Source organism: Glycine soja, chromosome 12 (assembly GCF_004193775.1).
Source record: "Glycine soja cultivar W05 chromosome 12, ASM419377v2, whole genome shotgun sequence".
Taxonomy (NCBI): domain Eukaryota; kingdom Viridiplantae; phylum Streptophyta; class Magnoliopsida; order Fabales; family Fabaceae; genus Glycine; species Glycine soja.
The window spans coordinates 44,159,113-44,182,851 of NC_041013.1; the positions used below are offsets into that span (position 1 = coordinate 44,159,113).

The following is a 23,739-nucleotide window of genomic DNA, read 5'->3' on the forward strand; positions in this document are numbered from 1 at the left end:
ATACAAGAAAGGGCACGTTAGTAAAATAGTGTAATTTCATCGCTAAACTTCGCACAACAGAGATAAAGTTCAAAGATATAAGTTTCACATTATTTTTAAAAAAAAGTTATCTGCTCTCTTCTTCGCCCCCTCCTGTCTCTTCTGGAGTACCAAACAGACGCATACTGAAAGTGTATATATATATTCACAGACAGAAATGACAGGATTTATGCTTATTTTTACTTGTACGCTTTTCATTGAATGTTTCGGAAAGGGTGTGGAACGTGCAATGACTTGGTATTGTTTAAAAATGAAAACCTCAAGGTCTATGAACACATTAATTCTTCCGTAACTCCTATTGGAAACAGGAAATATATAGTGGGTCAAAAAAGATTTTCTATCCTTCCAGTTTTTCCACAAAGAATATTTAAGTTCCTCTACTATAAAGGAGTATTTTAGTACTCTGTTTGTTGCACGAGTGGCCTCGAAACAAGGATAAAGAAATTTTCAATTCAACGAGTTATGGCCGTGGTCAACAAGGCTCCGTATGAATGAATAATGTAGTTTAATTGTTCAGTGCTTAATCAAACCAAGGGGTTTGTATTACTCAGAAAATTTAAATCACGGTTATGTCATTGGCGATTATGATGATATGGACTTGTTATGTCATATGTAGTTGGATGTTATTAATTTATTTTTGTAAATTAAAAAAAATGTGAATGTGTTACATAAAAATTGATCCATACGTATACATATTAATAAAAAATTGTTTGAGACCCTGAATAGGTGTTCATCTTGAACTACACTTAATTTTTTTTTTCAAAAGTGTTCCAATAGATCTACAGTGTTTCAATTGCCATAGCTTTTCATCATTGATAACAAAATTAGGGCAAAGAAGGTAAATGGCTTTCGATTTTGGTCACGGACCTTGATTACATCATTTTTTCCTATTTATAATAACAAAAATGGTTATGAGCTATTATCAACATATATATATATATATATATATATATATATATATATATATATATATATATATATATGTTGATAAAAAAGACTTATAAACTAAACCACATATAATAAAAACTTAGGGTATAAGGAATACCCATTACAACCTATTGTTAAAAAATACAGCATTTAAAGACCACGCTCCAAGTCCCAACCTAACCCTCTACATCCCGTGATTATAGCGTTTGGGGAAAACTACACAAAAACCATTGAACCCCAAAAAAATTTCTTTGTTACGAGAAGGTAAATGAGTTTTGATTGTCTTTGCCTTATACCTGTAGGATGTAAGGCAAGAATATGAAAAGGAGAGGTGAATAGATTCTTTTGGTTCTTTTTTTAATTCCAAAGTTTTTCAAATGGTTTCTTTCACTCTTCGTTTGTTTTGCAAAAGTAGTTTTTCAATCAATTGTGATACAAGATATTAAAGCTAAATTCAAAGTTAAATCCTAAGATGCAAGTTGATTGTAAAAGCAATGAGTAACCCTTAGACCCTTGGATTAGACAATGATTCTTTAAGAAATGAGAAGAAAAATATATGAGACAATAATTTATACTGATTCAGTTCACATGGACTTAGATCCAATTGATCTAACAACCCTAATTATACCTTTCATTATAGAATAATGAGTTACAAACATTTTATACACACAAAATCCTATAGACCGGTCCTTCTTCTTGGACCCTTCAAGAAGTTAGCAACTATGTGGAACCTTACCACATATACCTTAGAAACCGTATCCAAGAACAAGATCCTAAATTAGAATAAGAAAGATATAGATTAGAGTACACCTAATCGTGTAGAAAATCCATCAATAATTCTTAAGAGTACTTTACTTCAATGACCTAGGCTTGATCCTTGATGAACAAACCAAACCATGTTGTAAGATGATTAAAGCTCTTCTGGAACAACCTCTAAGGTGTGTCTTCACTAACATATGAAAGTGAGTTTTTGAAAAGAGATAATAGGTTATTTTATTCGGTTACAAGCTGAATCTAATCGGTTATTTTATTCTTCACGTTTTAGGCTTTGAATTTGTATGCCTTTAATTAATCGATTAATACAACATGTAATCGATTAAAACGATAGCTAGACAACAAGCAAGAAAATAATCAATTACTACTTTTGTGTAATCAATTACACTTGAAACTTGTTCCTATTTGTCTTTTAAGTCTAAGCTTGTGTAATTGATTAACTTGAGTGTAATTGATCACCAAGTCTTTTCCTCATTTTTCATATTTAATCAAAAACAATTTAATCGATTACATATTCATGTAATCAGTTACACATACATGCTTGCCCTCAAGTAATTATTCTAAATTAAAGACTAATACATTTTTTTATTAAATCAAGAAACCATTTACAGAGAGCCCCTCAATTTATTATGAACAAAAATGAAGAACCAAGAATGAACAAGAAACCACAATCACAAGATAAGTTCCATAGAATTTTGTTAGGCTTTCAATTTTCACAAACATATTTGGTTCCATAATGAGCAATAAATACTCATTTCACCACTCTTAGTGTTTCATAGGACAGAGACAAGTCACTCAAATCACAACTCAAAAAGCACACACTTAGTTCAACCCAAGCAAAAATTCTAGCATGCATGACAGGCATCATAAGGTGTATTGGGGCCAAGGTGCAATGAAATTATGAGTTAGTTAATTATGAAAAGATGGTCACTAACAAGTGATCAAATATAAATCAAAGTGATCCCTTCCAATATGAAAGTAAAGATAATAAAACGATACGATTAACTAAATAACATCGGAAAACTCAAATAAAATATAGAACTAGAGTACATGGGTACAACCACATCATAATTCAAACTCTAAAAGTTTAGCAATCATGGTCACAGTAAAACCAAACAACATACAAAATAGCATTGAGAATAAAAGAGATAAAAAAAACCCTTAAGAATTATGATCCCAAATGTTCCTTCCACAATCCTCTGCTCAGAAAACCTTCACAATAATTAAAAGTTAACCTAAAATGCCACCACTTTTCTATTTATGCTAATGATATTTAAAACAATAGCATGGAAATCAACATGGGTCGTGCTAAGTTAGCATGACCCATGTTGAGAGCAACATGACCATCTTTAAGAACTAGTGATGCTAATTCTACTTTTTGGTATTGTCAATAGTATGATTGTTCTTGGATTTGTGACGCTAAAGGAAGTTTTGTTTGCAAATCAGCATGATCATACTAGAACAACATGGCCTCCAAGTAGAGCAGGGGTTGTGCTGCAGTCAACACGGGTGATGTTCTTTGAAAATATCCAACATTACCTTTTTTTTCTCTCTTCTAGCTCTTTTCTCAACCTTTCAACTTATCTACTTAATTGTTTACACTTAACACACACTCATGAGCTCTGATAACAAAATAAGATCAATACAAGATAAAATGAGACTCAAGTATAGTCAAATAATGATTTATCAGTACACATTCAAATTCTCACTTAAAGATCAAGGCACTATGCACTTTTATGGGCTTCTCGGCTTAACAAAATATATATTACAAGCTACACACACATGCCTAGAGACTAAAACAATCAATATAGTTTCATTTGCCAAATTAGTTACAAATTTGTGGAACTTTGAATCAAAAACAAAACATAAACGGAACAACTTCTTTGTTGATTCATTTCCAACAATAATCCTTCTTATCTTTTATCGATAAAATAGTCGTTTTGTCATCAGCTATATGTCAATGGCGGCTGCTATAGCCGGTATTTCATCTTCTAACTATATGTACCTTCTTTTTTAACTATAAGTACTTGTTGAACGTTAGAAAAGAAAAAACCAAAACAAAAAATAAAATTAGAGAGTAGCAAGGACGATAGGTAAAGATCAATGATATATATATCAAACAAATTAATATATATGTAACATATTAAAAAATGCACATAAAAGCATTAACCTTACATCAAGAACCTATTAAACTTGACTTGGACACCCATGTGTTTCTGCAGCTCGCCTGAAAACACGGGCATACGCCAATTAATTGAGTTCAATTATTTTAAGGGCATTAATTGACACTTTTGATATAATGTTTGTACTGCATATACCACCCAATCAAATATGTACGCAAAAATGGTAGGAACCTAATAGTTTGATGAAACAATTTTGCACTCTCAATTTGCTGTACCTACGATCATCGAACAGCTTAACCAATGGCGGGTAGCAAATTCGGTAGAGCTAACGGAAATTTTCTTGTTTAAAATGTCTTCCTTCATATAGGGATGCTAGAAGTAGATACATTAGACATTTTCCAAAAAAATAAAAACTAAATACATTGGTAATTTATTTTTCATACATATGTACTTTTAGTAAATACATGCTTAATTAAATGAAGTTATGCTTGTGAACTAACTGATAAACGGATTAAAGCAAGATACTCCGTTTACCGCAAGCTTAATTTACACTAAAAGAGATTTGTCATTTACCAATGATCAGCTTTTGCAGGTATAGCTTTTATTTAATTAAAATTAAACTGTTAAAATAGATATATATTATTGTTGGTTGTTGGTTCACGTACATTAACTATATAAGATATCATATTAACAAATAATCATATTAGTATAGAAAATTGATAAATATTATTAATAAAATAAATGCCAGTATAAATTAAGTATTATATACATTGTTAGTATGAAGTTATAATATCTATACTAATAGTTTGCTTTCCTTAAAGGTTATATTAATAGAAATTATACTAACGCTTAGCAATTTTTTAGTGTTAGTTTGCCTGTTAAGTAAAATAGGAAGTTTAACTTAAAAAGACAACAAACGATTTTAGATCGTAGTTTTATATATCTAAACATATTTTTGAAATATATATGATTTACACAAGTAGAAATTAAATTATTAATATGAATATTGTACATTTACACTAACAATATAATATAGGTCTATTAACATTTATCTTAATATATTATATATCAAAATAGCAGACCTACAATATTTATCCTAATATAATTTAATTTTTGCTAGTTAAATGTCGCGTTACGTCAATGTAAAGGCTATTTTAACATTAAAGCGTTAGTATATGAAAATTTGTTTGTGTAAAATTATAATTTTCTTAGAATCAAAACTGATGCAAGATTATAAATTTATAGTTGTGTTATAAGAATTAAGGTGTAATTCTAAATTCAATTTTAATTTTACTTTAAATGAAAAGTCTAGAATTTGAAATCAAAATAAATTAAAAATATTGCATTAATTAAAAGGTTCTTATACTGCATTTTCAATATCTTTTAGTATTGATACATCGAATAAATAGACAGGTCTTATGAATAAAATAATATTATATCTTAATAGTTATTTTTAATCAACAATTTAATTAATTAAGTGCAGCACTTTTTTTTCTTTTTGCGAAGAGTAAATGCTGTCTTGAGAGATATACTAAATTGAATTGTTATTTCTCAAACGTATGTTATAAAATTTAATAATGAAGTCTAATTAATTTTGTCTCCAACTTTAAAAAAATTGCACATTTTACCTCTAAAATGCAACTAACTCTTTAAAAATTTGTATACAAATTACAAAACCTATTCTTTCTCTACAACTAACAAAGTCACTAAATATAGGATAGAACTACAATTATGTCTTTTTTAAGCAATATATTCCAATGTCTCTTGTAAAAATTTTACTATTTTCTAAAGAATTAACTGAACATAAATTAGGGGGGCAAAATAAGTAAAATTTTGAAGATAGAAGATAAAATTACATTTAAGTCTTTTTTTTTTAAATAATATATTCTCTTGTTGCGTTGGTGACAAAATCTGTAAAATTATATAAGTTTAAAGTCAAAATACATACAATGCATGCACGTGCACAGACATGAAATTAAGAACGTGTCTAAGTGTTCAAATCTCACATCCAACACTTTTACTATTTTTTAAAGACTTATAAATTAAACACAGTTTAAGGGTAAAACGTTCAAAATTTTGAATGTAGAGGGTGCAATTAAGTTTTTTGGTTTTTAAGACCAATTTGCCTGATTATTACAATATTAAAGACTAAATTGATAGATAATTTACAATTGAGGAGACTACATTATTCCATTTTATTTATTTTAAGGAGCAACTTGACTATCTATTATAATTTCAGATGATAAAAATGATTGATAATATATAATATTATTAGTAATTATTATATGTCATTTTGTTAATTTATTGACCAATTTAATTGATCATACAATTTCAAAAACTAAAGTATCCTTCAAATAAATAACTTGCAGCATTCAACTTGTTAAATTAATTATTCTCTTTTGAGCTTCTAAAAATGATATTTAATGTATTCTCCATTTCTTTTTCAGATCTTATTATATCTCGTAATATAACTCATATTTTATGTTATGTTACGTTTCTTTTTATGAGCAAAGACAAAATATATTAAATAAGGGGATGTTTTATGTTTCGTTCGATCACATGGCTAGCTCCTCAAATTTTATGAAGATCTCCATATCTAAAATATGATCATTAATTATTAGCCTTCGTTGCCCAAGCTAAGTTTAAGACCCCATAAAATCTTTCCTCTACTGATGAATTGGGTGTTAATGCATGGAGCAGAACATATATAGCTTTTGTCTATCACTGTTTCTGCTGGCTTCGTTGTCACATTATTCTACTCCCAGCCATTATCTTCAAACGTTGCAATGCCTTTCATTTTCAGTCTCGAAGTTTTGTCCTCCCATGCCGACTAATCCCTTCAAAATCTTGTGCATCATAGTGTTCCACGTGTTGAAATCATGTTAATTGCTTCTGGAAACTTCTACCAAATCAAGGGACTTGTGTTGTGTATGTCAAAGGCAAAAGCAATGGAGTTTAATTACAAGAGGTAGGGCCTCTCACTCTATTGTACCTGCAAACTTGTAGTAGTGGTATTATAAAGAATTAATGACACGACAAAATATGTAGATGTCATTGTGTACAGGGTTGTATATCTCTTTATCAGTACCACTAAAATATTTCAACTTAATTAACATGCATGCGTGGTAAATTCCCCCTTTCTCTAGTCACTTCCCTTTTTCTCCCAAAGTCTTTTTCCTAGAGAGTATTTGATTCCTATTCCCCCATATTCATATGATTGTGACAATTAGAAGAATTCCCCCATATTCATATTCATGTGCGTGTGACAATGGAAAAAACCACTTAAATTTTAATCATCGTGAGATATACGGATGAGTGTATTAAAAATTTCACATTACAGATAACATGAAAAAAGAAAAATATATTAAAGTTGTACATTAATTAAAGATAATATCAAGATAGATTATATAGGTGAAGAATAATCATTATCTTATAGGTTGAGTTAGACTCAAATTTACTTTTTGCTATTTACATTAATCATTTTTCTTTGAAATCATGATTAGTTATATGATTTATCTCTATTGATATAAATTTTATTTAAATTAATAATATTTTTAATATAAATATTATATATAAAATTATCAAACATGTGAATCAACTAAGTAGAATTATTTCATCTTAATTAGTAATCTCGTATTCAAGTCTTAGACACAATTATGTCGAATAATTGAAAAGAGAATTTAATTATCATTCATAATAATTTTATCTAACTCAAATATAATTATTTTTCATAAAAAAATAGATGAGATTTGTTAAAAAATAATATAAATAAATGATTACTAGTGCTCGTGCAACCACTTTACACTATAAGGTGATCTGCTTGTTTAAATTTAGAACATTTACAATATGTTATACTAGTTTTTTGGTTAATTTATTTTTTATATATACAAAATTCCAACTTAAACTCAAAAAAATTTAGAGTAATATATTTCGAGCATTCCAACAATACAAACACCATATTAGCTGCCATTTTTTTTATTTCTTTATTCTTATCCTATCATATTATTTGTTATATTTACACTTTTGATTTTATCTCATTTTAGGTACAAATAAACTAACTAATTAATACTTGAGTGTTTAAAGATTTTTTGCTACATTTTGAATTATGATAACAATGTATAATCGCACACATCTATATTATACATAAAAAAAAGTTAAAGAAAAATGTGTGAGAGCAACTGCCCCCATAATGATATATTTCATGACTAGATCTGTTAATATAAATATTTTTTTTAGTGGAATATATGCGACTTCCGTTACAGTCTTATATTTTGAAAAAAAATTATTCCAAAATAATTGGTACATTTGCTTTTTTTAATATAATATTAATTTTATTTATTAATATCTCTAATAAATATCACTTAAATTTTTTAATCTAATATTAATATTACTTTTTCATCTATTTAATAATGTTAATTTTATAAAACTATTATCTTTTTATTTATATAAAATAACACTTATTTTATTATAAAGATAAATGGAGTAATTGTGAAAGCTGCTGCTAATAACAAGGCAGTACTAGTACAGCATGTAGTGTTAAAACATACGGAGTCGCGCTCACCACGTATATTTGCAACTCCATAGGTTGCCCACAAAACTAAATTAATGGCGTGCATGAGAAAATATTAATGTAGCATCGCCTGAGTTAGAATAGGTTTCGGAATTATCAAACCCAATTCAGACATCAAAACCAATAGTATTGCATATGATATTTTGTTGACCGACGAGACAGCAGGGAAGAAAATGGTAGAATTAACATCATCATTATGTGTGCAAAATGAAACAACAATCACTTCTAAACACGCCCACCCAAGAAAATGCTGGATGCAGACAAGCACATAAAAGAATAAATAAGGATATTCTCATCTTACGAGGGAGTGCTATTATATAAAAAATTAAAACTTCGAATTATTTATGCATAATTAATAATTTATAAATTTAACTTTTGTGATCTTTCTTAACTTGACATGACATGAGTATACTCAAATATATTTTGGTGGAAGAAAATGACTAGAAAGAGAGATTTCTTTAGAGATCATCAGTTAGTCATTACTTTTCACTTTTGGAAAAAAAATAATCATAGGTGAAATATTTTTTTAACACGTTGTAATTTTATTGATTGAAAATTAAATAATTTGATGAATCGCATTTTTTACTTTAAAAATCATATTCATAATTATGTACTCTTTTTTCACAATAAATATTATGTTAAAAGAAAAAATAGGTTTTAAAATAAATGTATCATTATTTTTTAAGGTAAATTTATTAATTTTTATTTTATTTATATTCCTAATAATATTAGTCATAGACAACATCAATTATAAATAAATTAATCATATAATAAAATTAATTTTGTAAAATTATTAAATTATCTAACTTTTCTTAATTTATATAAAATAAATAAATTTTAGTCAGTAGAAAAAATATAAAAGAGAATGTGATGAAAGGTGTTGTTTTTCTTACAAAATATTTGGTTGAAGCAAGGTGATAGTTTGGTTACATCAGTTAAAAATACTAGTAATAGAAAGTTCTCTCTCTTTCGTTCTTCTCCCATAATCCCCATCCTCTTTGTGTGTGGTGGTGCAAGTGCAACAAACACACATAAACTCTATCTCCTGGGAGACAAACTGCAAGTCTAATCTCTGACTCTACCTTTGCCTTTCCCTTTCGCCTTTAATTGGCTTGCAGGGGGTAATTTCTTGACTTTCCACACACTTTGGCTTTCTAATCCTTTTACCTTGAAACTTACTTATATGGCACTCCATTCCCACGCATAATATATATCCACATTCTCTCTCACACACACTTATGCACCCTATATTCTTATATATCATCACCAAACAACCAAACCATATACCACCAAATTAAATTGCCTTTCTCCCACATCAAATTAACATCATTCCCTATGACAGATCCTCAGTCCAATTTGTTCCATGAATGGTTCAACTTCATGCTCCTCCACCCTCACTACTCCTCTTCTCAATCCAATTACCCTTTTGCTAATAATTACTCAAACAACAACAGGTTTGGAATTCAATTACAACAAGGAGCAGCCTCATCTTCATCTTCATCTTTCTATGCAGCTCCTCCTTCTTCCCCTCCTCTCAGAGAGGCCCTTCCTCTAATCAACAAGATAAGCCTCAAAAGTAGTGAGCAGCACCAACAAAATGAACCCTCCTCAAATGTTGTAGAGGAGAAAGAAGAGGACAAGAACAAAGTGGACAACAACAAACATCATGAGAGTGGTGAAGATGGTGATGAAGAAACTGTGACTGTTGCCCTACACATAGGGCTTCCTAGAATGGATACTTCTTCTTCTGATCTGGGGCCATCAAGGGTGGTCTCAACAACTTGTATGGAAATTAGTGAAAAAGAGGAAGTGAACATGATTTCTAAACACCCTTTGGATAATAGATTGAACAAGGGTCAGTATTGGATTCCCACCCCTTCTCAGATTCTCATTGGTCCTACACAGTTCCCATGTCCTGTGTGCTCTAAAACTTTCAACAGATACAATAATCTTCAGGTACGGTGTGGTCTCATTTGCTACTGTATATTTAAAAGAAGACTGATTCACGTATCATTACTCTCTTGCATAAATTAAAAAGTAGTAATCAACTACCCCTCTTGTCTTGTGTCTGTACTTTTCTATTGCTTTTTCCTAACTTGTTTATTAAAACGTCTTCTAGTTTTCAATTTTTTTTTCTTTTTAATAATTTTAACATTGAATCAGATCAGATATAGGCCCATCCTTGTGTGTTTCATCATTTTTGTTTCCTGTGTGTATGCAGCCCTTTTGCATGGTCTTCTTTTGTTTTTTGTTTCTGATCAACGTGCACTATTTGGTCTCGATCTCAGTACCTTAATTAAGATTTTGTTTCCTTTGAAAACTTGGAGTCTCTCTTGCTTCTGCTTTTATGTCACCTAGAACATTGTGCTGCACCAGACAGCAAAGTGCAAATGAATTGAAAGTAAAACAAATTATTAATAACAATGCGTCTCTCCTCAGGATTCAGATGTTCCTCATCAAAAGCCTGAACTCACTACAGCCTTTTCAAAGCACTGCAAACGGTAAAAAGAAAATAAATAAAATAAAATTGTTATTGATAGACTTGTTGTGTGGGATGAGATCATTAATAAAGAGCCACAGTCACATACACCAGATATAATTTAAGTAGAATTAGGAAAACATAATTTTTATTACTATCTGAACAAAGTTAACCTTTTTGTACAAATTGTACGAACTGAGTTACTGCTAACTTTTCCATCTTGTTGTGGAAATTAGAAATTAATTAGTTAAAACGTTGGCTGGGAAACTATGCTATTTGCCTATCAAATTGTGTACTTTGCTTTCTATTTTTATCATATGGCCTTCCAAATTTGCACATGAATATGAAGGAAGCCAAAAGAATCGAGGTTAATTTTGTAACTGTCTTCAAATTTATGATAATTAATCACTAACCACTAGTAGTATATTGTTTCTCTATGAAACTAATTAAAGCCCATGGAATTTACATATGCATCTATATACCCAGTAAAACTCAAATAAGTATTGTACATTCCCCTTAATTTCTCTTTCTGCAAAACCTGGTTCAATATTTGTAGTTGTATATGAAGTAATTAATTGGAAGCAAATTAGAACCTTTAATTGATTATAATTTTCATGACTAAGCATGCTAAATCTAAGATAACAAAACACGATTTCATTCTAGTGCATACTTTTTTCTTCTTCTTTATAAGCAAAGATATTATTATTTAAAGTATGTACTCTCTAACCCACATATATAAATAAATAATAACCATCATTTTATTATTTAGACTTAGAGTATAAGGAATACTCTAACACATATATAAAATTAATAAGCAATAACCATCGGTTTGAACAATTATTCTGGATACATTAAATCCAAAGGGCATGTGCATCAATCTAGTGCATGCCCATTAATACTGTTAATTCTGTTTCTCTAATGACTTAATTTTCAGATGCATATGTGGGGACATGGATCTCAATACAGAAAGGGGCCTGATTCTCTAAAAGGAACACAACCAACAGCTATGCTAAGACTTCCATGCTTTTGTTGTGCGCCAGGTTGCAAGCACAACATTGACCACCCAAGAGCAAGGCCTCTCAAGGATTTCAGAACTCTTCAAACACATTACAAGAGGAAGCATGGCATAAAGCCCTACATGTGCAGAAAATGTGGCAAAGCATTTGCAGTGAAAGGTGATTGGAGAACACATGAGAAGAACTGTGGCAAAATATGGTACTGTTTATGTGGGTCCGATTTCAAACACAAAAGGTCCCTGAAAGACCACATCAAGGCCTTTGGCTTTGGCCATGGATCTTTTGGCATTGATTGCTTGCAAGAAGAAGATGAAGCAGCCTCTGATATTGAACATGATGGGGAGAGTTCAATGTGAAAGTCTGAAAAATATATGAAAGGGTGAACTCTTATATACCCAATTTCACATATACATATGCTTGTAATCGACTGTCTAGTCGAATTGACCTAGTGTCTACTTTTCTTCTTTTGGGTTTTAGTTTTTCATAATTATGTGGGTTGCTACCTTCATTTTATATAATTAGCATATATTATATGTTCTATTTTAATTATGATCCTTCCTCCTTTTTCTTCATGGGATCCAGTGTGCAATGCTTAAACGTAGTTAATACGTACCCAATCTGTAGAATATATATATATATATATATATATATATATACTGTTTAGTGTCTAGGGTTTGTGTAAAGTAATTCCAAATGAGCAAAATCACCATATGGATTATGGAAGTGTGAAATACTTTTGTGGAATTTTTTTTTTCTCAGGTAGATTTGTATATGATTATATTATGCAATTTTTTTCTGTTTGTCATTTCAGCATAATTTTATAAGTCTGACAGAACTTCAGTTACTTAAATCTCTATATATAAAGTGATAAGTGAACAATTTTCTCACCAATATTTTATCATTTTACATGACAACTCTCCATATTGTCCTACTTTTCAGTGATCAGAATTCTAACATCGCCGCAGAGGAAAGTAATGGAGGGATCATATTTTATGAATATAATATATAGCACATCATGTACGTGCAACCGCAGCATCACGCCTCAGAAAGAAGTGTATACACAGAGTACTTATATCATAATTAAGTATCGGTGGCACTGTTTTTCTAATTATTGAGGCATCTATTTTTGTTACTAAGATAAAATGTATATGGTTACATTGAAAAGTCAACAGCAGTTACTAAAATGAAATAGCAGTTAACTAATTTTGACTCAAGAACAATATCATTAGTAATGATGGTATAATACCTAAATTTTGTTTCCAAAATTATGGACTTTAACTTGTTTGGGGTTTTGGCTAACAGACTGTTTTTAAATATTTGTATTATTACTTTGTATATCTTAAATTTAAAATAATTTGTCTAAAAAACAAGTCACTTTCTAAAAGATTTGTTGTTGATTCTTCAGAGAACAAGCTAATATAATGAAAGAGTATAAATTAAAAAGAATGTTGTTAATATTATTCTTTTATTTTACATGCATGGTGGAAAACGAACTAGTGATACTTATTGGTTTAATTATGCACTAGTTCCAACCATAAAGCAAAATCAATGGATCACCGACTTAACCTCTAAATTTTTCTTTTCTTTTGATAGGCAACCTCTTGCCATAATATGCCACGAATTTTATTACTTACATATATGTGTAATAAGCAAAGTTCAATGTTTCTTGCCAAAAGGTTTTCCAAGAGATGAATGCCTATGAACTCTTCTCAAGGTAATGCACATGAATCTGAATATGGCAGTTTGGTTGGAGGGCCCCCGACATGAAAATGCTGGTGCATGCGTAAGTGTTCTAGACTTGGGCTAGCTAGGCCTCATAGTGGTTGCGAGGAAGGAAACATATCTGCCTAAAGTCCAAGCATGCTGATAAATGCCTTGAGAACTATAATTTGATGATAAAATTGAAGGCAATTATCTTAATATTTTAAAATTTGTAAACTTTGTGAGACCTTGTTTAAAATTGATGGCAAAAAGCTGAAATGCTTCAGAGGCTTTTACAGAGACTATTTGAGGTTCAAGGACTGAATTGAACCTAACTTTTGGACGTGAGAAACATCAACTTGGTAGAGAATGACTGCTTGGAGATCTTGTCCATGGGTTTTCACCAAGTTTCTTCACTTTTCCATCATTTTCTATTTTCCTTTCCTTTATGAGTAGCCAAATTTCCCTTGTCGGGGTTTAATATAACTAGCCAAGCAACTTTCATGTAAAACTCTAAGTTGTTATTCAAGTTCATAGTTAAATTTTATTGTGTTTTTCTATTCTTAATGCTTTCATTGGATTGGCCTCCCTTTGATTGCTGATATGGTGTGAATGTTAACGGGAAATGATGTTTAAGCCTTGATATGAAAAATACAACTAATAGATCTTAAATTCTAGGAATAGAGTAAGGTATATTAGTCATATCAAAACCTTTTTTTCTCAAGGAAAGTTATTTGGTTAAGCTAATTAAAGGATTGATAGTTTATATAAGAAACTTATGTTCTTTTTATCTAAAGAATTAGAGATAGAGTAAATTTGTGGTTTGATGATGATATAAATATTATGACTTGATTACTTAGCAATATTCATGATTTGGTGAAGTCAAAGTCAATGTTTTCATTACATTGTTAATTTTGCTTATTAATCACTAAGTGTTTGTGAAAAATCCCAAAAAAAGTTTTATTAAATTTTAGTTCTTAGTTTACTTGTTAATGTTTAATTCCTTTAAATCAAATTATTCTTGGATATCCATTTATTGATTCTTTGTCTTAGTTAATGAATTTTGCACAATTTTGCATGATATTGGCCGGGTAGGTCCTTGTGGATACGATCCCGATTTACTCGCTAGATACTACACGAATGGTAGGCTTGCCATTTTGTGAACACATGCAGAAAATTAAACGTGTTCAGAGTACTAATTAAGCACATGTTCAATATGACGAACCCCTTTTTTATGTAAAATTTGAACTTAAAATCTCATAAATTATTCAAAGCCCCCACTAACCACTTAAACTATGTAATGGTTGGCAATTATTTCTCTGAACATTTCAGAAATGGGTCAATCACATTCATAACAGTATCTACTGCATAAATATATATATATATATATATATATATATATATATATAAATCATGGATGCTATTTAAACTTTGGATCCGATCCAACATTATGAGAAATGCTTCTCTCTAATTTCTCAGTCACCACTCTATACCTTACCTGAACATCGAAGTCCTTACTCAGGTATGGCCACTTCACCATCATCAATGACTAAGATTGAACACAGTCACGCCATTTTATTCAGTCCCTGTGAAACGCACGAACATTCTCGATCTCAAGGTTCGAGAAGAACAATAGGCAACACACTGCATGTGTGTTTTGTCCTTTCTTTCTCGTACTTTTTAGTTTTTATTTTGAAATGATAGAATTCAAAGATTATAATATATTTAAAGTAGAACACAGGAAAGATGTTAGCTTTCTTACCAGCTTACCTGGATCATCCCAAAGGCTACAAATTCTCAGTGCTGATCTCAGCAATCCCGAAAGTTTTACTGCAGCTCTTGAAGGATGCATTGGAGTTTTCCATGTTGCTACCCCAGTTGACTTTCAAGTAAAGGAACCTGAGGAAGTAGTTGATAGTGCACTAAGGTTTTTTGAAGACATGCCTCAATTCCAAGACTGTGAAGAGAGTTGTTTACACTACTAGCGTTGGTGCTGTGGTTTGCAACAGCGAAGAAGACCAAGTGATGGATGAAAGCTTTTGGAGTGATGTAGATTATCTTAGATCTTCAAAGATATTGAAATGGTCTTATGCAGTCTCAAAGACATCGACAGAAAAGAATGGATTGGATGTTGTGACGATAGCTCCACCTTTGGTTCTTGGACCCTTCATTTGTCCTAAGCTTCCAGACTCAATTTCTGATGCACTGAATCTTAGCATTTGGTATGTGATGCAATTTGCTTGTCCTGTTTTCTATCATTTATTGTGTGTTAAATGTGAATCCTACTCTCACATTGGATTCGCATTCAACATGCGTTGAACGGAAATACTAACACACCCTGAAACTCTTCTCACTACGATAAAATGAGTAAAACAAAGGATACATGTACGTGATAAAGTTGATAACAATGTTTTGTGTGCTTGCTTCAGCTTCAGATAGTAATTTGTACTTTTCCATTTAGGCTGAGTGCTTGTGCTTGTGCTTGCTTCAACTCAAATAATACGAGAATTGAGAAATGCCAGAAGGCAATATTGGTTGAAATTTATGTGGAACGTGTTAAATATGGAATAAAACTTAACAGATAAGGAGTGAGACTCGCATAAATTTTAACTAATAATCAACAGTGAGTTAAATTGAGTGTTTCAGAGAATGTGTTGCAATGTTGACTTTTCCGTTTAGCTAAGTGCTTGTGCTTATGATTGTTAACAAAAGGAAATTTATGCAGGTGACAAAGATCCATTAGCTTTCAATGATCGGATTATGGTGCATGTGGAAGATGTGGTTAGAGTGCATATATTTCTGCTTGAACATCCTGATCCAAAAGGGAGGTACATATGTTCTTCATATAATACACCTGTTGAAAGGGTATATCAATTTGTTTCTGCCAAATACCCAGAGGTTCAACAACGAACAACAGAGTGAGTTTTTATTGTACTTCTGCATGCTGTTACACACTTGACATTCTTGATTATTGTGAATTTTTTTCTTTGATCTCACTGTAACAAATATTTTAATATGAGAAATGCTAGCATTACTCTTTCTATACTCTCTTTCTAACACTTTTCTTATGATTGGCCGAAATTTGTTGAAAATCAACAATCTTGGTGGGTAACACTTTTATTAATGATTCTATCTCTTAATTTAAATATGAGATCCACCAAAATTGGTTATTTCCAACAAATTCCAGCCAATCACAAGAAAGTGTTGGAAAGAGAGTGTTACTAGCATTCAACTTTTAATATTTCTTCTTGTAGTGCTTTAAAACAAAATAAAGGTATCAGGATACCAGATTTATCGGCAAAGAAGCTGATAGATGCTGGATTCAAGTTCAAGTATGGACCTGAGGAAATGCTTGATGATACAGTTCAATGCTGCAAAGAAAAGGTTACCTGTGAGGTAGCAGTGTTCCCTTTTTATGTCAGAACGGTTATCCACATTCCTTATAATAAGGCAATGCTTGTTAGAGCTACCAATTGGGACTTAATTTCTTCTGGGATTGGACTGCTATTTACAATAGAAACTAATGTCTGCAGTTCTAATACTTTTTTCGTTTGTATTAAATTAATAATTAATAATATGTGCTATGTTGGTTGTTGCAAAGTTGTTTCTTACCTGTTATGATAGTAAGAACAACGAGAAGTTTTGAAGATGCATTCATGGAATATTCAGTTTCTTATTTGTAAGTTTGAAACCTTTTGTTCTCTCTTCAATATAGCCAAGATTTTAAATTGCGAGCACAATTTCATCGCGTTCCTTGATATATTGGGAAATTGCAGACAAATTGTGGTTGTGTTGTGGTTGCAGAGACTAAAAAAACCTTGATGTTACTGCTGAAATTACGGCCACAATTGTTTTTCATAACCTTGAATATGGCTAGACTAAGGCGTGAAGTGAATACAAATTCACTGTGAGACAAAAACAGAACAAAGATGAAACCAAAGTAAATTTTAGTTACTCATGAAAGCTAGACCCATGATTGGTTATACTAGTAGACATCAATTTCACAAGTTTGTATCTTCACCTACACCTCTAATTATTGACATCTGACACTGGCCATATCTCTAAGAAAAAACAAAAATAGAAGATTCAAAAGAAACCAAAAAGATTTATCATTCAGAACAAGAATTGTAGCTAATACAAAGTAAAACCATCATCATAACAAACATGCCAGCCACGTCTACAGGGTGGGGCATTCTCATCATACTCAGCACAACAACTCCATCTTTTCTTCCAATTGGCACGGCCAGTGTTTGGCCTGTCATTCTTCTCATTCCATTTGTATACTATTACTCCAGATTTATCACTCCAATCCCCATCAATTCCTTGGTGTGGTGGAGCAAATGAAAATAGACCCTTATCTCCTACAACATTGTACAGGTAAATTATAGTCATGCTTTACAATATTACAACTAAAAATAGTATTTTGTAACCCAACCCAATGGTGAAAGCATGACAGAGGATAAGAATTGGAATTTCACTATAATAGCCTATGTTGACTTCTAATGTAAATTTTCATTACCAGAGGTGAAACTCTAATTCTAAATAGAAAACAGCACCAGTATCACAAAAGTTTTATCTTAATTATTATACTTAGCAAAAAAGCATCCCCCAGATGATTTACATATGTATTGCTTACCATTGGTGTGGCCATGGAAGGAGCAAGCAAGTGGGGAATTATCTTCATCTGAGTAAAGGGTGTTGCACCTCAAGCACCGTTTCTTTGTTTGAATATGTGACGTGGCTTCTTTGTTCCGTGACCGTGAGCAACACTTGACCTGATATGATGATGATGATGATGATGATGATGCCTTGCACAGAAGGAAGCTTTGAGAGAAACTAACAGCAAAAACCATTCAGATTCACCCTTTTGATTTTACTTAGCAGATATAAGAAATGAAAGAGGGAAGTAACTGGTAGCGAAAAGTGTGCTCTTCTAAGAGTTCAGAAGGATTCTGTTTCTCAGAAAGAGTAAAGAGCGATGATAATGTTGGATATTGTCAGTGGCACTAGCAACAGAAAACGACACGATATGGCAAATAAGATACCTTATAAGCTACCAGTTTTTTCTTCTCTTTTATGTATAATAGTTTTTTCTTCTCTTTTCTTTTTCATTTTTATCCTCCTTAATTTCCTTGAGATCTTTTTTTTAACGTTATTTTAATCATATAATTTTTAGTATCTTGTCAAAATTAAACTAGTTTATAAAAATAAGATACCTTATAAGCTATAATTTTTTATTTTCTTTTTCATTTTTATTCTTAATTTAATTGAGATTTTTTTTACTTTATTTAATAAATTAATCAATTGTATCCTTTTATTTAATTTTACATTTATCAGTTAATCTTAAAAAAAAACCTTCAATTCAATCAACTAAGTTATAAACCTAGTTTATAAATTTGGTTAAACTAACTTATAGGTTAATCAAAATATTTTATGAATTACTAAATGGACTTATCAAACACACTTGAAGTATAATATCTTCTATGCATGGTTTGTATCGAATGGTATGGATTTCGTTGATCACATGTAAACTCTTATAATTAATAGTAGAGTTAGTTAAGATTTTAATTCTTGAACTTTTTTAAATTTTAAGTTTTTGTCTTCAAACAAATATTTAACTAGTTATGATGTTTCATCTTTTCTTTCGTTAATACTTTTGATCTTTACCCTTAAGTTTTATCATTAAATGATGGAGTGACGATAATTTTATTAATTTTATATTATATTTTGTTGGGATTTATTTTGTGACATTTTGTAAATGTCAAAAATTGTTTTACTAAGGGCTTTTAAAAATTTTAAAAATTTGGCGTTTATAACCGCCATAAAATGTTTCTACACGTCTCAATCAATATTAGTTCCAAAATTAAAACGTGAGGAGGAACCAAAATTCCAGAAATGAATACGTTGGGAGTTTTCAAAATAAGTTGGTGGAATCTTCATTTTCTTATCTATTGACATAAACGACCTGACTAAATGATGTTTTGGTAGGCTGATGTGACGAGACATGCAACTGAATTTTTTTTTTGGTGAATATGCAACTGAATTGATGAAATAAGAAAAATTGTTCTGGTTAAATGACCTCTTCAGCTCCAAGGTCTATGTTATAATGATTGAAATGAAAATATTTAAATATTTAATAAAACTAACTGTGAAACTAGAGTTGATCACAGTATGAATCATTTAGGTCCGATTGAATTATTAGCTTAAACAACCATTTATTACATAGATAAATGTTGTCTCATTATATGGGTAAGCGTCCTATAATATATATATATATATATATATATATATATATATATATATATATAAACACAACAACCTTATATGTAACCCTTTTCTTGGCAACATTGAATTGCGTCATCAACCATTTCCTCTAGTCCACACTTGAACACGAATCCAGCATCTATGAGCTTCTTTGATGATAAATCTGATAACTTGATTCCTTCAATTTGTTTTAACGAGCTGCAAGACGAAACAATCAAATATTTGTTACAATGAGATTAAAGAAAAATCATTTACTTAAATGAAGAATGTCGAGCATATAACAACTTTAAGAATAAGCAAATATATAGAAACTCACTCTACTGTCTGTGGTTGAAATTTTTGGTACTTAGCAGAAACAAGTTCAGATATCCTTTCATGAGTCACCAAACATTGTGAACAATTATACCTCCCTTTTAGATTAGAATGTTCAAGCAGAAATATATAAGCTCTAGCCACGTCATCCACATGCACCATTGGTGCCTGAAGAAGCAAACCAAATGGTCCTTTGTCACCTACGTAAACTTCCTCTTATTTAGAAATGTCAAGAGTAAGCACTTAGACAAAATGGAAAAGCCACCAATACCATCTTTACTTTGAAGAAAGCACATAAATTAAACATATATAGTCATCCAGTATGTGTATGAACATCTATAGCTCCTTTCTTTAGTGTGTGTTGGAAAAAGAATTGTCACACATTTTGTCCAAGTGATAATATGAATAGAAATTGAACGTGTTGGTTTAACGTTAGATTGGACGGACAAATATTTCAGTGCATGTTTTATGAGAAATAGGAATTCGTAAGTTTTAATTGTCTAATGATTTCTCAACGGTAAACCAAATTAAACACAGAAGCTAAAATTTATTTTTCATAATTTTCATCACATACCAAATGCGAAATTCAGTGTAGCATCGACTGAGCTAGGAAGCTTTGGACAAATGAAGGGTCCAAAAACAAAAGTTGGAATTAGTGTGACAACATCCAATCCATTTTGTTCTCCAAATTCAAGCACTGCCATTTCTGTCAATGTCTTTGAAACCGCATATGGCCAACCAAATGGCTTTGAAGATCTAAGATAATCCACATCACTCCAAAAGTTTTCATCCATTACTTCCTCTTCTTTACCGTTGTAAAACACGGCAGAGGAACTAGAAGTGTACACAACTCGCTTCGCAGACTTGGAATTGAGGCATGCCTTCAAAATGCCAAGTGCACCATCAATGGATCTTTTGCTCACTATTTCTTCTGGTTCTTTTGATTCAAAGTCAACTGGTGTAGCAACATGAAAAACTCCAATACACCCTTCAATGGCTGCGCTGAAACTTTCTGGAATGTTGAGATCAGCGTTGAAAACTTGTAGCCTTTGAGATGCTCCAGGTAAATAATAAAGAAAGCTTGCATCTTCTTCGTGCACTATTTTATTTATAAAAAAAATATAAAAAAAACTCATTCGGTTTAGTGGATTAATATATATGTTCGAAAACAACCATAGTGTTTTTTTTATAATAAATATATATATATATATATATATATATATAGAAAAATTGTCACTAACTTTATTTACATTATTAGATCACTCTTCTTTTAGGGAAAATTGGCAATGCATACCATTACACTGTCATCTGCCATTGATTACAAACAGCATGTATTATAAATTTGTTGACAAATTGTCTATTTCTTTTAATTAGAAAATTTGTGGCAAAAACAACTACTGTTTTCGGGTAATACCCGAAGCAACACGTTGAAAACTGCAACATTCACATAAAATATAGTATATTATTATAACCCAGACAGTACACAAAATAATGGATCTAGCTAGACTTTCAGATCTAAATTTTATGGTTAAATTAAGTCATAAAACAGCTAAAAATGATAAGCACCCTGAATAATGGACCTATATACCACATCAAAAATTAAGTTATATATATATACATATGAAGGAAACAATGACAATTAGTACTGCAAATATATGTAAGGGATGATGAGTAGCTTCTACTACGTACCTGGGTCGGGTCTTACAGTGGTATTAACAGAGTAACCATCTTGAAGGAGCCTCTTGATGATCCATGAAGCAATATACCCTGCACCTCCTGTAACACACACTCTTCCTTTGCTTTCTTCCATTTTCTCACACGTCACTCCTCTGATTAATTAATACTATGCACCCTTCTCTATCAACAGGAGACTGAGTGTAAATTTTTTTTTAAAAAAGTACGAGTACGTGTGGATCCAATTTTCTTCACGTGAAGGTCATTACTCATCAGGCCCCACCTAAAGCTCTTGAACTCTAATTTTAGTATTTTAAAAAAAACAAGATATTTATTAATGATATTTTGACTTTTATTTTCAAAAAAAAGTACTATTTTTATTTACATGATCAATAATATTAATGTATTGGAAAAATTGGTTCATCTTTAATTTTTTTATTGCGATGACTTTGGCTATAAGGAAAATATTGTTTGTCATTTTCATTATATATGCATTGACCAGCATTATTTTTTTTTTCTTAGTTATTGCTCCGTTAGACCATTACTACATAGTGTTCTTTTTTTTTAGCAAAAAAATGGGCGAGACTACAGTCTCAAGGTTAGGACAATTTAGATTGGCACCCTCCAACCCCAAGGTTAAAGCAAAACCCACTGAATAACATTAACTATGAAGAAAAGATAATCTTGAGGGACATGTACCAAACAAAAAGCATGAGACAAAGCCTATAAACTACCTGAAGGTAAAGCCTCACGTACAAAAAGACTATTAATTAACAAAGTAGGAAACAAAATCCCACCAGCAAATTAAAAGATTTGGCAGATATAAAACATTGTTAGATAAGTTTCTTTAGAAGTGGCTAAGAAAAAAAATAAAACCAACTTCTTCATAGGCTTAAATTAATTTTTTATTAGTTAATTTATAAATGTCCCGTCATGTTTCAGAGAAATTATAATTATAAATTAACTAACTGAGAACTAATTTTAATTTATAAAAAAGTTTATTTTATTTTTTTTCTTATTTTCTTTGGATAGAAGGACTTATAGAGAAACCTATACTCAAATAGACCCATACGAGAGACTAATGTATCTGCAGAAGGTGTACGTTTTCCTTGTGGAAGATGTGCCCAATCAAAAAAACCATACTCTTTATAAGCCAAATGCAGTTCCTCCAAGGAACTAAATTGGGGTTTTTAAAAGCCATAATGACTAGGGAAGAGTCAGACTCTAGCGACAACATATGCCAGCCTCTTTAGAAGGCGTTCTCAATAGCCAAGACTGCTGCCTTATGATTTCTAAAAATACCTCAAAAGTAACACAAACCTTAGATAATTCCTTATTCAAAGAATTATCGGTTATCTTGGCAAGGAAGCAAGTTCACTTCTTTTTTATTTTTTATTTAAAAAATATACTTATCTTGGAACTCCATGTAGAAATGTAGTTCTTGTTCTAAATGATGCATCCTTTTTATTTCTTTTGACTTTTGCTACATTTATATTTGTTTTGCTTAGAGATGTGGAGAATAATCAGACGTTCGGGTGAAGGTGCAAACTAGGGAACTTGATTGCTTCAATAAAAATGGCGAATTTAGCTTCACGATTATTGAGATTTCCTTTGATTTCATGTTTGCTTTTCATCACAATCAATTTGCATTGTCACTATGATTTCAAGATTAAACTGGTAGGTCCTGTGATGTCCAATTACTAATTTACTATCAATATTATGTTATGTAAATAATTCAAGCCTTGAATATGTTACGGTAATTAAACGGTTTAGCTTCTACCAAGTAGCAAAGCATGTTATTGTAATGATTTAGCTTTGAATTATAAACACGAGTAGTGAAAAACAGGAACAGGGAACTGA

General features: G+C 30.9%; 3 protein-coding genes and 1 pseudogene across 4 annotated transcripts; 2 read left to right on the top strand and 2 right to left on the bottom strand.

Moving 5' to 3' along the window:
• The first annotated feature begins 9,463 nt into the window (after positions 1-9,463).
• Positions 9,464-13,117, top strand: LOC114379395 (zinc finger protein WIP2-like). Of its 2 annotated transcripts, XM_028338038.1 has the most exons (3): positions 9,464-10,389; positions 11,847-12,307; positions 12,868-13,117. In XM_028338038.1, exons 1-2 carry the CDS (start codon positions 9,769-9,771, stop codon positions 12,282-12,284), a joined length of 1,059 nt encoding a protein of 352 aa, XP_028193839.1. In that variant the 5' UTR covers positions 9,464-9,768; the 3' UTR covers positions 12,285-12,307; positions 12,868-13,117. The 2 variants fall into 2 exon arrangements, with proteins under 2 accessions (XP_028193839.1, XP_028193838.1); XM_028338037.1 differs by lacking the exon at positions 12,868-13,117 and having other exon boundaries at positions 9,465-10,389; positions 11,847-12,477.
• Positions 13,118-15,153: 2,036 nt separating this feature from the next.
• On the top strand, positions 15,154-17,451 carry LOC114379055 (annotated as a pseudogene).
• Positions 17,452-17,559: 108 nt separating this feature from the next.
• LOC114379345 lies at positions 17,560-18,650 on the bottom strand. Its single transcript, XM_028337988.1, has 2 exons — positions 18,266-18,650; positions 17,560-17,990 (listed from the first exon to the last, which is right to left on the bottom strand). The coding sequence occupies exons 1-2, from the start codon at positions 18,480-18,482 to the stop codon at positions 17,761-17,763; spliced, it is 447 nt and encodes a 148-aa protein (XP_028193789.1). The 5' UTR covers positions 18,483-18,650; the 3' UTR covers positions 17,560-17,760.
• Positions 18,651-19,793: 1,143 nt separating this feature from the next.
• LOC114379601 (vestitone reductase-like) lies at positions 19,794-22,071 on the bottom strand. Its single transcript, XM_028338289.1, has 4 exons — positions 21,895-22,071; positions 20,780-21,304; positions 20,210-20,405; positions 19,794-20,091 (listed from the first exon to the last, which is right to left on the bottom strand). The coding sequence occupies exons 1-4, from the start codon at positions 22,013-22,015 to the stop codon at positions 19,950-19,952; spliced, it is 984 nt and encodes a 327-aa protein (XP_028194090.1). The 5' UTR covers positions 22,016-22,071; the 3' UTR covers positions 19,794-19,949.
• Positions 22,072-23,739: the final 1,668 nt, after the last annotated feature.

What these genes read in the sequence shown, in the direction of transcription:
- LOC114379395 (XM_028338038.1), top strand. Translation starts at nt 9,769, where the DNA reads ATGACAGATCCTCAGTCCAATTTGTTCCATGAATGGTTCAACTTCATG. An exon ending in ACAGATACAATAATCTTCAG is followed by an intron (nt 10,390 to 11,846) that starts GTACGGTGTGGT and finishes CTTAATTTTCAG; the next exon opens with ATGCATATGTGGGGACATGG.
- LOC114379345 (XM_028337988.1), bottom strand. Translation starts at nt 18,482, where the DNA reads ATGGTTTTTGCTGTTAGTTTCTCTCAAAGCTTCCTTCTGTGCAAGGCA. An exon ending in CTTCCATGGCCACACCAATG is followed by an intron (nt 17,991 to 18,265) that starts GTAAGCAATACA and finishes ACAATGTTGTAG; the next exon opens with GAGATAAGGGTCTATTTTCA.
- LOC114379601 (XM_028338289.1), bottom strand. Translation starts at nt 22,015, where the DNA reads ATGGAAGAAAGCAAAGGAAGAGTGTGTGTTACAGGAGGTGCAGGGTAT. An exon ending in TACACTGAATTTCGCATTTG is followed by an intron (nt 20,406 to 20,779) that starts GTATGTGATGAA and finishes AAGTTTACGTAG; the next exon opens with GTGACAAAGGACCATTTGGT. An exon ending in TTTCAACCACAGACAGTAGA is followed by an intron (nt 20,092 to 20,209) that starts GTGAGTTTCTAT and finishes TTCGTCTTGCAG; the next exon opens with CTCGTTAAAACAAATTGAAG.